Source organism: Artemia franciscana, chromosome 19 (genome assembly GCF_032884065.1).
Source record: "Artemia franciscana chromosome 19, ASM3288406v1, whole genome shotgun sequence".
Taxonomy (NCBI): domain Eukaryota; kingdom Metazoa; phylum Arthropoda; class Branchiopoda; order Anostraca; family Artemiidae; genus Artemia; species Artemia franciscana.
Window position 1 is genome coordinate 17482303 of NC_088881.1, and position 15605 is coordinate 17497907.

General features: G+C 34.8%; 1 protein-coding gene across 2 annotated transcripts in view; it reads left to right on the top strand.

Moving 5' to 3' along the window:
* The window catches only part of LOC136039358 (blood vessel epicardial substance-A-like), a 44979-nt gene extending 29374 nt beyond the window's left edge, over nt 1-15605 (top strand). The window contains exons 5-7 of one of the 2 annotated variants that reach the window (XR_010620426.1): nt 6237-6276; nt 13040-13178; nt 15453-15605. Coding sequence is in view for 1 of the 2 variants with exons in the window: in XM_065723018.1 (XP_065579090.1) it covers nt 13040-13178; nt 15453-15502 (189 nt within the window). In the remaining variant the exon portion in view is untranslated. The remainder of the gene's footprint in view (nt 1-6236; nt 6277-13039; nt 13179-15452) is intronic. The other variant, XM_065723018.1, reaches the window with a different exon arrangement.

Here is a 15605-nt window from a genome sequence, read left to right on the forward strand (position 1 = left end):
AAATCTCTCAAAATTATTTATCGTTTCAGATGAGCCACAAGCTCATCTAAATAGTTAAACAAAACGCCAAGGACACAAAATTAGAGATTGACCTTGAATTTAACTTTGGCAGTTTCAGCATTTAGTCCAACTATGATGTTCAGATAGTTCTATGTCACATGAGAGAAATAAAAGTACATAGCTCAAAACTAGAATTGTTCTCAATGTTCAACACCACTTTCAATTTTCATTACAACTTCTTGTATTCTATTACGCCAAGGACACAAAATTAGAGATTAACCTTGAATTTAACCTAAGCAGTTTTAACATTTAGTCCAACTATTTTAAGACTGTACTCTGAAACCATTTTGATTTAGCGTCCCAGAGGGGGCAAACAGCCCGGTATAAACAAATAAAGAAGGGCAACAGAGCAATAAGTCAATGACTGATGGCAAATGGGTGACACTGTGATTATCGTAAACTAGAGCAATTGCATATTTTTTTGACCTCTCTAATATAACAATAATCCTGTTTGAAGATTTACATTTTTCTTAAGCAATTCATTTCATGCCACTTCAGTTTTCTAAGCTACTATTTGTTTTTACAGAATAGAACTATATCTACAACAGATTTCAAGGTACATTTATTTTGATTTCTAGTTTCTGTGACGAAAGTTGAAACCCTGAATTCGACCTTTATCTACTTTGTTAATATTTAATGTTTAAGGCCAAACTATTCTTATGGCAACTAGCACCTCATAATTTTGGATGAAGTATCTAAAGCAACAGGGCAGTTATGCTATATCAATTTTCTTATCTAGGTCTGATTGCCGGAATTTCCCTGTAATAGAGAATTAAGAATGCTTACATAATATCTGTGGCAACACTATCTGTTTTGCGATCACTAAATGTGTTTGATTTTGGTTTAAGACACTTCTTTTTTATCCGTCCATTGATTTGGCAATTGTTTTGGCAATTGTTTTGGAACTAGCAGCAAAGCCTGTCAACCGGCAGCCATATAAAAGAAGAATCGAATAATAAACTCTTCAGAAACGACTGGGTAAAGACTACATTGCATCTCTCCCAATGCCAAATTTGAAGTCACTTCCTCACCCCCCCCCCAGAAAAACAAACTGTCCTTAATATTTTCAACTCGACCACGCAGCATCTATACAAAACAAGAATGGCTTATCAAATGTGTAATTTTGAAAATGCTCTTTTATTAAGAAAAAAGAGCTTTCCTCCTCTTTAATCGAATTTTTTATTTATCTTGCCAAGTAAAATATATTATATGAATTTCTACTTCAGAAATGCAACTTCTACTTAACAAGGAATATATTCTCAATGTTTTACTTTTTTCCGTCGGAATATCGCCTTGCGTCAAGCTTCGATCAGGATGCCCGGGGTCTCATATTCTACCTGCTGAGCTTGTTAGTGGGTTATTCTAAATAGGCTGGTTAGTGGGGTTGATATATTTAATTTTAGTGATTTAATAAAAGGATTTTGTATAAGCTATTTTCTCTGAAGCTACAGGCCCTTAACAATTATAAAGGTAGATAACGAGCCGAATAGGTTGCGAAAAACGTGCAACGTAATTAAATTTTGAAACTTGTTTAACTCTTCAACTGTTAATTTCGTTACGATGTATTGCTGACATATGTGATTAACTGAATTGTATAAAATAATCCTGAATCTATGATAATTGTATTCATTTAGATGTCTTTTTTTATAATGTTGCAAGGGCGAATCTGGATTAATGTTCCAAGAACAAGAAGAAAGTTGAATCGTAGTTAAATAAGTTCAATGGCCTTGGGATACGCATGGTTTATAAAACAATGTAAGAGCAGAAAATGGAAAAGTTTTTTAGGCAATGAACAAAAAATGAAGCAAGCATTTTGGTAAAGACTTCCTACAATAACTGTCGTTAGCGCAACTGGTATGCCTTTGATGGAGTTTTACCACCTGCAGTACATTTGCACTATATTCTGTACTTTTATTCTGCTTGAGGGTACCTCTTTAAAAATGATATATTAACATTACTTTTTAAAAGTAGTACGGCTAGTAGTACGAACAGTAGAAAAGAAGTAAAAACTTCCTTCGGGACTAGAATTTTTTGGCAGAAAAAGGTTTGGGAGACATCTTCTCCCTTAAAGATTTTATATTCCCGGGAAAAACATGAATTATTGTCAGTTTTATTGTTGCCAAATCCTGAAAAGATTGTCAGTTGTAATTTTCACCTTTTTTGTAACATAAAGAAAACAGTGATAGATTTTTGGACCAAGGTCCATGAAAAGTACTCTGACAATCAGAGTTATCAGAGGTCTTGGTTTTGAGAGTTATCAAAAGTTATCAGAGGGTGCCCCCATTGAACCAACTGATGGAGATACTAGTGACTCAGATGAATTTTACTTACAGTTACAGGAGCAAATAGACAGGGTACCAGGTAGAAATATTGTGTTTTTGCTAGGAGATTTTAATGCCCAGGTTGGTAGAAATAGGGATAGATGGTATCCTAGCCTAGGTAATTTTGGTGTAGGAAAAGAAAACAGTAATGGCTATAGGCTTTTGCAATTTTGTAGGTATAACAACCTAGTTATAACCAATACGGTGTTTGGTCACAAAATGGCCCATAAGTTGACATGGTATTCACGTGATGGTAAGACAGCAAACCTTATTGATTATGTTATTGTAAACAGAAGACTAGCAGGATCAATACAAGATACTAGGGTGTATAGGAGTGCCGTTATTGATGTTAAAAGTAAAGATCACCATCTAGTAGTGTCTAAGGTTAATTTAAAGCTGAAATTTCGGAAGAGTAACTCCCTCCCGGAAAGTTATGATGTTGGTAGACTTCAGGATGAAAATTTGAGAAAAAAATTCCAGGAACAGTTGAGTACTAAACTTGAGGGTTTAAAATTTGACAATGTGGAAGATGTACCTTGGATGTGAAGGAAGATTTGTTTAGTGAGGAAGAATTAGCGACAGTACTAGAAGGATTAAAAAATAATAAGGCCCCAGGTGCTGATAGTATGATTAATGAGTTCCTTAAATATGGTGGCTCTGAGGTTAGGAATAAGCTACTGAAGATTATGAACATGATTTTTGAAAAAGGGGAAGTACCCAATGATTTTAGGAAAACCTTAATTAAACCACTGTATAAGAAAGGTGACAAGAGTGAATGTCGGAATTATCGAGGCATTAGTCTGGTCTCTGTAGGTAGCAAATTACTGAGTAATATGATACTTTTTAGACTGAGACATGCCGTAGACAAAGTTTTAAGGGAAGAACAATGCGGTTTTAGAAAAGGTAGAGGATGTGTCGACCATGTTTTCACTCTTAGGTTAATAATTGAGAAGTCCCTTCGTTGTCAAACACCTTTGGTCCTTAGTTTTATCGATTAAGAGCAAGCTTTCGATTCTGTTGATAGAACAGCGTTAACAAAGGTCTTATCGTTATATGGTATACCAGAAAAATACATTAAAGTGATTTGCGCTATGTACGAGAATAATACTGCTGCGGTTAAGGTAGGAAATGAGGTTAGCAACTGGTTTTGTATTAAATCAGGAGTTAAGCAGGGTTGTGTTCTATCCCCCTTTATATGGATCATTTTGATGGACTTCGTCTTAAGGAGCACAGGAAAGGCAATTGGAGACCATGGAATCAAATGGGGAGGAAGAACGCTCCTGGACTTAGATTATGCTGATGATTTAAGCATATTAGATGAAAGTGTGAGCAAAATGAATGAATTTTTAGAGGTTTTACGAGTTCAGGGTGCTAAAATAGGCTTGAAAATTAATGTTAAGAAGACTAAGTCACTAAGGTTAGGAATTAGTGAAGATGAACAGGTGACCTTAGGTAACGAAAAGATTGATCAGGTTGGGAGCTTCAGTTACCTTGGTAGTATTATTAGTAAAGATGGTGGGAGCAGTGAAGATGTTAAAAGTAGAATAGCTAAAGCTCAGGGTGTTTTTTCACAGTTAAAAAAAGTTTGGAAGAATAGAAAGATAAGCCTACAAACCAAGATTAGAATATTGGAAGCTACAGTGATGACAGTGGTCAAATATGGCTCTGAAGCATGGACACTCCGAAAAGCAGATGAAAATTTACTAGATGTTTTCCAGAGAAATTGCCTACGGATTGTTCTGGGTACCCGGCTGACTGACCGTATTTCAAACAGTAGGTTGTACGAAAAGTGTGGTTCAATCCCGCTTTCTGGGGCTATAATGAAAGAAAGGTTGAGATGGCTAGGCCACGTTCTACGGATGAAGGATGACAGATTACCGAAGATTGTCCTTTTTGGCCAACCGTCTGGGGCTACACGGAAAGCAGGTCGTCCTTGTCTGGGTTGGGAGGATGTCATAAATAAGGATTTAAAGGAAATGGGAACTTCCTGGGAGGGTGTAAAGAGGGAGGCTTTAAATAGATTAGGTTGGAGGAGGAGCGTGCGTAGCTGTGTTGGCCTCAGGCGGCTTGGTGCTGCAGTGAGTTATTAGTAGTAGTAGTAGTAGTAGTATTCTATAATAATCAGAGTACGACAGCCGTCATACAACACGTACACCAATTCTTTTGCAGATTGTACCTTTTATATTTGGATGAACTCGTTCTTACTGATATTAAATAAAAAATAAGTTTTTTCAACTGAAAGTAAATGAACAAAAATTATTACGCATATGAAGGGAGTTGCCTCCTCCTTAACCCCTCGCTCTTTGCGCTAAAGTTTCTTAGTACTGTTATAAAAGCTTCTTATTGTTCTAATTAAATGAACGTTGTGTTTCAGGAGTCGTTTTTAAGGATTCGGACAAAATTTAAACTATAGCGTAAAGAGGAAGGATTTGAGGAGGGTGCAACCCCCTTCATATACGTAATATTTACTATTCGTTTTAAGTTTTATTGTTGCTCCTTACTTTCAGTTGAAAAACTTGTGTTTCAGTTTAACCTCTGATCGTTTTTTTAATAATACGGGGAAATCTGGCCCCACCTCCACAGAGAAAATCCCCCTTCCCACGGAAATGTCCTCTAGACAATTCAATTCCGGTGAAATTTGCCCAGGACAATAATACTTTACAATTCCACTCGTAAAATTGAGATGAAAAAGAGAAAGCAAAACATATAAAAATAATTCTGAATAGGAATTGTAGAAAATTCCCCCAGTGTAAATTTCCTCTGACAAGTTCACCCCCTAGAAACTTCCCTACCCATTGGACATTCCCTCGTGGAAGAACCCCCAACAGAAAATTCGCCCCCCCCCCATCAAAAAATGTATGATACTTCCCAATAACAAATTCTATGCGTAAACAATCGGTAATTTTTTTAACTTAAAGACCTTTCCCCTGAGTTTGTGTGTGCGGGGGGGGATGTTATATTCAAAGGCATAGCTATTGAGCCTTTCAACTGTCGTGAACAAAATGGCTATCTAAAAATTTTGATTGGCCGATTTTCGGAAAAAGGGGACGGGGGCCTAGTTGCCCTCCAATCTGTTTGGTAACTTAAAAAAGGGACTAGAAGTTTAATTTCCGTTTGAATGAGCCCCCTACCGATATTCTAGAACCAGTGGGTCGATACGATCACCCCTGGAAAAAATTAACATAAAACATTTAAAAAAAATTAAAATGGCAAAAAATTAGGAAATTCCATATTTTTGCAGATAGGAGGTTAAAACCTCTAAAAAATGGTCTCTGATACGCTAAATCTGATGGTGTGATTTTCATTCAGATTCTTCGAATTTTACGGTTGTTTCCCCTATTTTTGGAAAACCAGCCAAAAATTCTCAGGCTCTTAGTCTTTGATGTGTAACATTCAACTTAATGGAACTTTTATGTTTGGAACCAAAATAATAAGACAATTCTTTTGGTGTATCAAAATTCCGTTTTTTCGAGTTTTGGTTACTATTGAGCCACGTCACTCCTTATTGTTCGTTACCACGAACTGTTCGAAAGTAGTGCATTTTATTTTATTGTATGGTTAAATTTGTTCTCTTATTTTTCTTTTTCAGTTCCACTTTCTTAGCCACGGATTTTCTACTTTATTCTATTTTTTGCTCTCTCTCATTGTCTTTTTGCTTCCACTTTTCATTTATTATTTTTTCTGCGCTGAGGATGTTCGAGGGCTGTTGTAAAAATTATTACTTCCTTCTTTTATACACTAGCTGAGGAATTTTCTCTATTTTGTCTTCTTATATGGTATTGTAGGGTAAATTCTAGTTGGCAGCGATTGGGCTGTAAAAGATATTTCCGCTCATGATTGAATTTCCACTTTCAGATCCCTGCTGATTCCGATTTGGATATTCCTGGCAACCCGAGTAAATATTTTTAACATGTTGCGTGCACTTTTGCCAGAGCACTGTGCATGATATATTTGAACCAAGCTTTCGTAGCTTCTTCATTGTCCTGTCCCCCTGTTATTTCACTATTTTCTTAGACAGAAGTGAAAATTAAATGAGATTTTTTTTTTATTTAACTATCCACCCATTTACAGGTGGTTCCGAAATATGTATTAAAAGAATTATCCGTACTAAAACATGAATTGAAAAAACAAAATGTATTTAGGCTTTTTAAAATAATTTTTTTAATTTTTGAGGAGCAGCTTAAAAATGTGGTGTCAAACACTATTATTTTGAAACTAAGTGGTTCGAGTCCGCTTTGTACGAGTGTCTAAAAAAAGTGGCCTAGATGCTCTGTGGGTGATATTAAGATTCATCATGACCGTAACCCTACCGTTGGCATATAGGAAAAGCCCAGAGGGGGTGGAAGAAAAGTAGAAACCTGGGACTAGACTGGAATGAGATTTCAGGAGTAGACCTTTGGGAATGTTTGAGATTTTTTAGGAAATCGCAAAGCAGAAGTACAAAAACAGGATATTTTAGGTGGCAGCTTGAAACGATAGTTTTACCTGTCAATTAGAAACTTCCATCAATAAACTACTTGTACTTAATATAATTTCCCTTGTGACGTAGGTTTTGAACAAGTAAAGAACTTCTGAGACATGTTTAGGGACAGGAGTAAAATTCTATAACAAATATAATAGTATAGCCTGAATATTCCAAAAATTTACAAAGCTGTATAAAGGTACATTTTTAGATATTTTACATTTTCCAAAAATCCAGCATTGTAGTCAGTTTAGTAAGTTAATTCTGTGTTGAGACTTCCAAGTCCAGGTTCAGGGAAAAAACTTCGTAAATATCCATTAGTTCTTTAAAATATTTCTTTTATTTCCCCTACATGCTTGTTTTTTTTGTTTAATTTTCTTGAGAGACGCAATTGTATTCTTGATTAACTTATGCCTAATATTCTTTGTAGAAAATGTTTGTCATTTGTGCATTTTCGTGAAAAATTATTTGTCTTGTATTCTTGTAGTTTGAATTTGATTATCTTAAAGTATTCTGAGGTCTGATATCTGTTTGGTAGGATAGAAAATTCCAGGTCAAATTGTTGGCTGTAGAGGAAGCACAAGAGCAAACTTCCATAGTTTTACTGAGGTATTATATGTATTTTTATCACAGATAAAATGATACTTTTTCATCATTTTACTTTGTAAAAGTCATAACAAGTTCTTAAAAATAGTGTAATCTCAGAAAAAGACTTTACTGCTCCAACACAGAGTTTTGGTAAATGATAATGCAGTTTTCTACTAAATAGTGTTCCGAAGATTAAAGACCCGACAAATTTTTTGCTTAAAGGTTTTGTTTTAACTCTTTTAGAAGGCAGCAAATCAGCTAGATGTATTGTGGAAAGTGATTTGCTAGACTAAGCTTTAAAGGTCTTCAGAAAATATGGTCCTTCTAGTCCACTTAATCTTCATAATCTCACGAACATTGACAGAGGCACCAAAAAGTCAATTGTGATTACTTGGATACACATAGTGCTTTATATCTACCTTACGTCCTCCCCCGAGTTGAAGTTTTCTTGCCAACACTCCATGAATATTTGAGCTCAGTCTCTTAAGTGGTTCCCAAGATGTTGTAGATAATTTGAAAACTTAAGTAGATATAGCGCCCTCTGATTTACTCAAAAACGCGTAATTTACCCTTGGGTATATCGTGGCAAATTCTGAGTGTACTTAGTATGTTTCAGAACATACCCTTAGACAGTGATGGATACAGGAGGGCGTGGCCCCCCTTGACGTAGTTATGAATTTGTGGTTGGGGCCGCTTGCTCTGGTTTGGATTAAGACGAAAGTTATTTTTTTTGTAATTGGTTTTAATAATTGAGTTTTTGATAAGTTTTTAATTATTAAGACTGTTTTGCTTTACAAACAAATTTGAAACAAGGTTTCTGTTACTTTGTACGGTCTCAATTTTAATTAAATTTAGGTTTACCAAGGGGATATGTCTATATTACCACAAAAGCCAACTGGGAGGCGAAAACCTTCATTTCGTATTTACAAGGTGGGAAAATTAAAACCCTACCTTTTTTAGGCTGTCGAAATACTTCAGGATTGTGCTGTCACAACGGGTTTTGAAGAGTAAAATATTCGCTTCTTTCTGCTGTCAAAAATCTGTTTGTCAAGTCTTGCTATGGCACTGAGGCGAATAAATTGATATAATTACTTTTTTTGTCTGTCTGTTTTGGGTTTGCTTTTTTTTCAAAGCAGGGTGGTTTTTACAACATTGTTATTTTTTAGGGGATTTTTATAATAGAAAATAAATTTATGGGAAATGCAAAAATTATTAATTTAAGTTTTGAATTTTGGTGAGCAAATGGTGACCACATCACTGCCTATTTTCATCTAATTAAAGCTCTGCATTATATGATAAATCACCTCCTCTGTATATCCTAGAGCATTAAAATAAAGGCCAAACTCTTTAGAACTTTAATAAATGTTCTTATAAGTATATACTTAAAACTAAGCATTTGATTCGAAATATTTCTTCAAAGGTCGGTGGAATCATTTAAGAAGAATAGATTTTTGAAAAACTGTTTATAAAAGAAGGCAAATAATTATGTATTTTTTTTTATCTAGCTGGTATAGATGGGTCTCTGAATTCTCAATTTGAATCGGTGGAATGGCATCGATTTTTTTTTCAAACATTAACTAATAAAATGTTGAGAAAACCACGGAAAAGGAATGCGACTAGAGTATTACTTCAGAATTACTCACCTTCTCAATACCAACCAGTCACAAAATACAGTTATGTTTTTGTATAGAGGTTGCATATATTTTTACATAAAATTGTCTAAACTGCTGTATATACCGCTGAGGATTTTTATACTTTTTTTTTATAAATGCCATCGAATCATATTTCCACGGTTAGTTGTTTATAAATCAAAATTTTTACAGAACAATTTTCTTACTAAATCTGAGTCAAACTTCAAATTTTTTTTTGTGCTGAACAGAAATATTGAGATTTAAACTTTGAATTGAATGTATGACAATCTCAAGATTAAAAAAAAATAATTAGAAATCTCCCACAGCTTGAAACCCTGAGAATTTAAATCACCAATCTATACCTATCGAATACAGAAAATAACAAACACATAATTATTAGTTTTTTGAGGAGTTTTTCGACGCATATACTTAGTTCGAAGCACATACCTTTGTGTATGTTCGTAGCACATACGAATTTTTTAGGATGAATAGAAGAGCAAATACTAACGAAGAGCTCTGAAGTGACAGGACTCTAGACTGACAGGACTGTTGTGAAAATACAGAAATAGATTTTTCTTATAAAATTGTGAGTTCTGTAATTTAAGCGAAATATATAGAAGTTTAAAAAGTGAAAAGATACGCTACGTTGTAATGAAAAGTAAAATTTTGATTGATAAATTTTGGAGTTTTCGTCAAATTTGACACTCTTTATTAAAACAATATTTTTAAAAAGACACAGCGATTAGTTAATGCTTTATTGCCTATACTTAATGCCCTCGTCTTAAATTTCTTCTATGCATTTCTATCTCTTCGTTCTTTTTTTCTTGTTATACCCTCAAAAGAACTATTATTTATATTTAACATATATTCTACGAATATACAGTTATAACTTTATCTTCATTTCCTACTCTTCATTACTATCATAGTTACTAAGCGATGCCTTAAAGTTCAGCGACATGCTAAATGGTTTGACCCATACAAATTGTCACAAAGAGTGCATGGCTCCAAAAGATGGTTCAAGACCAATCTTTTTTTGGCAATAAAAAGCTTAACTCACTCGCTATTGCAATCAGAAGTGCAAAGGCAAAAAATTATGCAGAGAATATTAATTTTTTTTTTATAGATGGTGAACAGCTTTTTTTTATGGTGGGCGGATTTTTTATAATTGACTGTTTTTTGTATCGATATTTTTATATCATTTTTATTTTAACGGATTTATTAGAACTTTAACCCTCACCAGATTTTAGATTAAATTTACGACGATTTCCACTAGCCTACCTACCTACGACGCATAATTGTCAAGGTTCCCTTTAACTTCTGAGTATTCTTGGCTCGTAAGTTTATCGAAGTAACCTACTATGCACCCCCCCCCCCCCAAAGAAAATCTTGGATCCGCCCCTGCCCTTAGAAAAGTCTGTGAGTCTTGGCCTAGATAGCAATCCCTAAGCCTATGTGATCAGATAACCAAGACCAAACGTTGCCGCCTTTTTTACTAAAACTTATCTGTAAATAATGGGTAGTTTACATAATTAGGGTTCATTCGCCCCCCCCCCCCTGGGGCGGGCTGTGGGTACTTTCTTAACCCCAGAGGAATAGTTATTAGAACCTTAAGTGTTTTTGACCAAATAACTATCTCAAAACGCTGATCCAATACCATTATTCGGGAAAAGGACATATGAGACCGAACAGGCATACCATGACAAAACAAAGACGAAAAGTTGAAAATGACAACGGGTTTATGGCAATTAGGAAGAAATAAAAGACATATTCTGTGCCTATATACCTTAATTCTTCCCTAAGATGATAGGATGATATAATACCATCAACAAGTAAAATTAATCATTTCTATACAACTTTGAAAAAGTTAAGCCAGCTTAACCTCTAACAGAGATTGACTGTCTTGGCTTAACTCTATTTAGCCATGGCTCTCAAGTCTTTTATCATTTCCACCAAGTTGATTTTCATTTCAGTTGATAATTATTCGGCTGTAATGTCTTTCTTTAGGTTCATTGGGAATAATCTGTTTTTGAAATTTTAATTTCCATTTGTTCTATTCAGGGCTCTCGTAAGTAATAGGAGGGTTGCCACTAGCGACAACCCCTACTGCTTATGATCATATTGTTTTTTTTTGTATAGCAATGGTTCAAGATTGATCATCATTCTTATAAAACGTCTGCAACATAAACTATTTTTCAAGTATCCCCTAAGCCTTCTCGCCCCATACACTAAAATTTTATCGCCCTCATTGTATAACAATGGCTCTAACATAAGAGCAGTTCCATAGATGGTGCTTTTTATCACAATTTCTTGAGATGAGAAGGTTTTTTTTATTTCCATTCGCTTTAAACAGTAGAGTTTTTAGTCACAATCGAACTTTAGTCAAATTTTTGCTTAAACAATAGGGAGTTGAGGGGGAACAGTAGTATCTCTTATATGCTTATTTAGTACTTAGGACATCCCACCCCAGTCAGTACATAAGGCGGCACCGATGCCTCTCCACGATGACCTCTTCAGCATATTCGATCAAAGAACATCAAGGGATGTTTTTGAGAGCGCTGCGTCATTTTGTAGGCATCATCCATGTATAGTCTTCAGTCATCCGGGCCGTCGAGCTCCTTGAGGAGTCTAACACCCAAATATCATGAGGCAGGTGATTGCTACCTATTCCAACCTTGTGTCCCCGACATCATCACCGACTGCTTATGACTTCAAATAACGAGCAGCGGTTTAGTCTTCACTCTAATGAATGAGTTGGTAATTTTGTCCGTCCACTTGATTCTGAGAATCCGTCGAAGATAATTATTTTCAAAACTTCAGATTCTTTTCTCTTGCTGTTTTGACAGCACCCAGTTTTCAGAATCAAAGATTAGTGCAGACAGGACATTACTATTAAAGAGCTTCAATTTCAGCTTCAAAGAGGAAGTGGGACTTCTCCAAACGTTTCTTAACTTATCAAAGGTGCTTCCAGCGCACGTGATACGTGTGACAATTTCATGCTCAGGGCTTCCATTGGTACTCATAAGATTCCCGAGACATCGAAACATCTCTGCCTCTTCAATTTCCTTTGCTTTAACTGTCAGCGGCTCAGTAGGTAGTATGTTCTCGTTGTTGCGCATGATTTTGTCTTTTACGTGCTTATTGCCAAACCTATTCGTTCACCTAGTTACGAAAGATCATTTATGCTGTACTGAAGCTCTTCTGTTAAGTGATAAAGGAGTGTTATATCTTCTGGGAAGTCTGCATCAATTAGGGTACGATTTTTATTCAAGTGGAAGCCACCTATGAAGTTACACGTCCGTAAGATGTAGTCAATGAGAATTTTAAACAGCACTGGGGACAGAATGCATCCTTGTCGAACGCCTGAGTTGACTTTGAACCACTAAGTCAGGTACCCATCGTCCAAACAGCACACATTTGTTCATCATATAGCGCCAAAAAGTTACTCTTATGTGTAGTCTTATATACAGTTACTCTTATATAGTAGCTTTCTATTCAATTTAAGTGTGGATATTACTCTTCAATTACTCGAAAAGTAGTTTTTGTTTAATAAACTCTATTCATTCTAGGAATTCCTCTGTTGGAAAAATCTTTTGAAAAAGAGTTGAGGAATGAATACGATTGACGCAGTCTTATTTTCATTACTTAACACCTAGCTTACATCCGTCACTTTCGTTTGATATCTAGAATAACTCAAAAAAGCATAAGCGAAAATCTATTTTAAAACAAACCAATATCTATTATAAAAAAATCTTCATTGTAAACAAGAGAAAAAAAAATCTTTAAGATAATTTTTTTTTCGTCTCATGATGAAATGAAATAAAGATTTTTCTTTTTTTTAATCTTGGAGGAAACGATTATACAGATTAATTTAAAAATAGAATTCTTATAGAAAATTGTTACGGAAAGATGAATGTCCTGGAGATGGATAAATTAGATCAAAATAACCTAGATAAAGATTGAACCTCTCCTTTTTTCAGGTCCAGGACGCGATTGTAGCAATGACTGGTGACTGGATGCTAACAGAAAAGACCGATGTAGACGAAAAACAAGCTCTTATAGCAAAACAAATCGATGATGGACCTCAAATTGTTGCTATGTTGAATAGGTCGTATAACGGTAAGAAAACTCCTAGAGCGCAAATGGCAATCTTGGGTGCTATGACAATAATTACATTAAAAGACGGAGCAGAAACTCCTTTAAATTTAATGGTTAAACTTAGTTCATAGTCAACTTGTGTACACTCAGTAACTAACAGTAGGGTGAAAAGTGGTTTTGAACTGAATCCAGTTTGAGCAGAATCCTCTGTATCGATTGGTAAAGTCTAAAATTCACTAGATACGTTCTTTTGGAGTAACTATCGTTTAAAATAGAGCATTTGAATACCATTTTCTATTCAACTTCGTAAATCAAACTGCAATTGTTGAAAACATGCGTTGTAAAGTAAATTAGCTCAGATTTTGGTTCTGCTCTTCAGCAATCTTTCACTTTTTTCAAAGCCTAATTACCAGAATGTATTTATTACGTTTTGTTTTTACTTAATATGATCTTACGTGTGAATTGATAATCGGCTGCCAAAATTAAAACAGGGCATCAGTTGGTGCCCAGTTCAAGAAGAACTACAATCTCTACTAGCCAGAAAGGTGTATTTAGCGGGGGGAGGTTTGAGGAGCGCTATGGGTTCCCATTATATTAGGGTAAATTATGTCCGTTTAAACCTTTAATGTTGCTCTTTCCTGTCATTCGGGAAAATAAATTTTATTTTTATTTCATATTGTTTTTACACCATGATAAGGTGTTTCATAAACTCGAAAGGTATTGCTGATTTTCACGACAAATAAGGCAAGTTAGATATTGTAACATTTTAAACAACCACCAAGGAAACCCCTTGGGTAGCTTATGATGATTTTATTTTCCATTCTTACAACCTACTCTATGTTCATGATAACATAACTTCACTTTTATACAAAAACGAACAAAAAGAATCTAATCTAAATCATATTAATTTCCCAGAATGTAACATTTCAGCCTTCTCTTGAACTAGTTAGCATTCTCCGCCAGCCTTATTCCCTCCGGTAGAGGATTCCATACTTGTGGTTCCGCAAAACATGGCAACACCGAGACTTGGTGAGTACTCTAAGCCTCAGACACTATCCACAAGGAATCCCTAATTTTATACCTGTGATAAAATGAGTTGGACCCAAATATTTCCTAAAAGCATTCAGGTGATTTTATTCAACTATCGATATACACATGGTTATAGAATGGCTAGTTTACATTGTCTTGACTTTTAAACATTAAGTAAAATATTACGCTGAAGTTTTTTATTGTTTAAAAAAGTAGAGGTGTGAGAAAGAGTCAAACTTAAAGAGCGGGGTGTTGAGGAGGGGACAACCCATTTCATATACGGAATAATTTCTGCTTGTTTCAAGTTTTAATGTCGCTCCTTACTTGCAGTTAAAAAAACTTGTTTTTTTTTATTTAATCAATCTAAAGAATCAAACAAGATTATGTTAATGCGAATATTGCTTACATAATTTTTTAGAATATTGTTTACATAATTCGACATGTAACTACCTTTCAAGTCTGCATTATTTTTGGATTCTCGTTGGTATTATGATATCAGTTTTTTCTTCTTCATTTCTGAAGAAGAAGCCTTCATGATTTCAAAGATGAAATACCTGTTTCTATTTTACAATATTCTTTTTTGAATGCTACTAAACTTGACCCATGTTCTCAGTCCAACTAATTATTTTTCTTAGAAAATTTTAAATACATCAAAGGATCTTAATGCTATACTCATTTTAAATATGTGAAATATGTTAACGTAAGAGTTTCCTGCCGTAAGTGTAAGGAAATTTACGTAGTTTAGAAAATGGGACAAAATTGCTCAATCCAGTGCGTTTATAGTCGTTCTTTGTACAGGAGGTCAGGTTGAACAAAGGGTCATAAAAAATCAGGAGAGGGCTGATTCAGATACAAATTTACAAAGTACCATATACATACTGAGATATAAATAAAGTCTATTACACAGTTTAATAGCTGCTATACTGTTTAAACAGCGATACTTAAGGTTGCTGCACTATTGGTATAGTTGCACAGAAGCTGGTAAGGGTAGAAAATGAGGCACCAATGAATTCTTATTTGATGGTACAGGATACCTGAAGCCATAAAAGCCCATCGTAAGGTCTAGATTCTACACTTTTCGTGGCTTGTCCTTGAGATCAATGTGGAGGGAAGATCTAACCTTCAGATTCTCATTCCCTTAGAGGAATATATTTTGAATAAGCATGAAATATGGATGTTGAGAGGGATACTTAGGCCATGGATTCTTTTTGTAATTGATGACAACGTTATCATCGCTATTATCCTCTACCTTTTTTTAAATTTCAGGTCTTTTCTGGAACCATAAGTTGCCATACATAGATGACGGTGAAGTTTAAAATGGAAAACTGACGCTTTTTAATCTGCTAACTCATTTGCTTTTGACGTTATTGTTTGTAAATTTTATGTTACGAGTTTATTAAAACCACCGAATTTACGCTA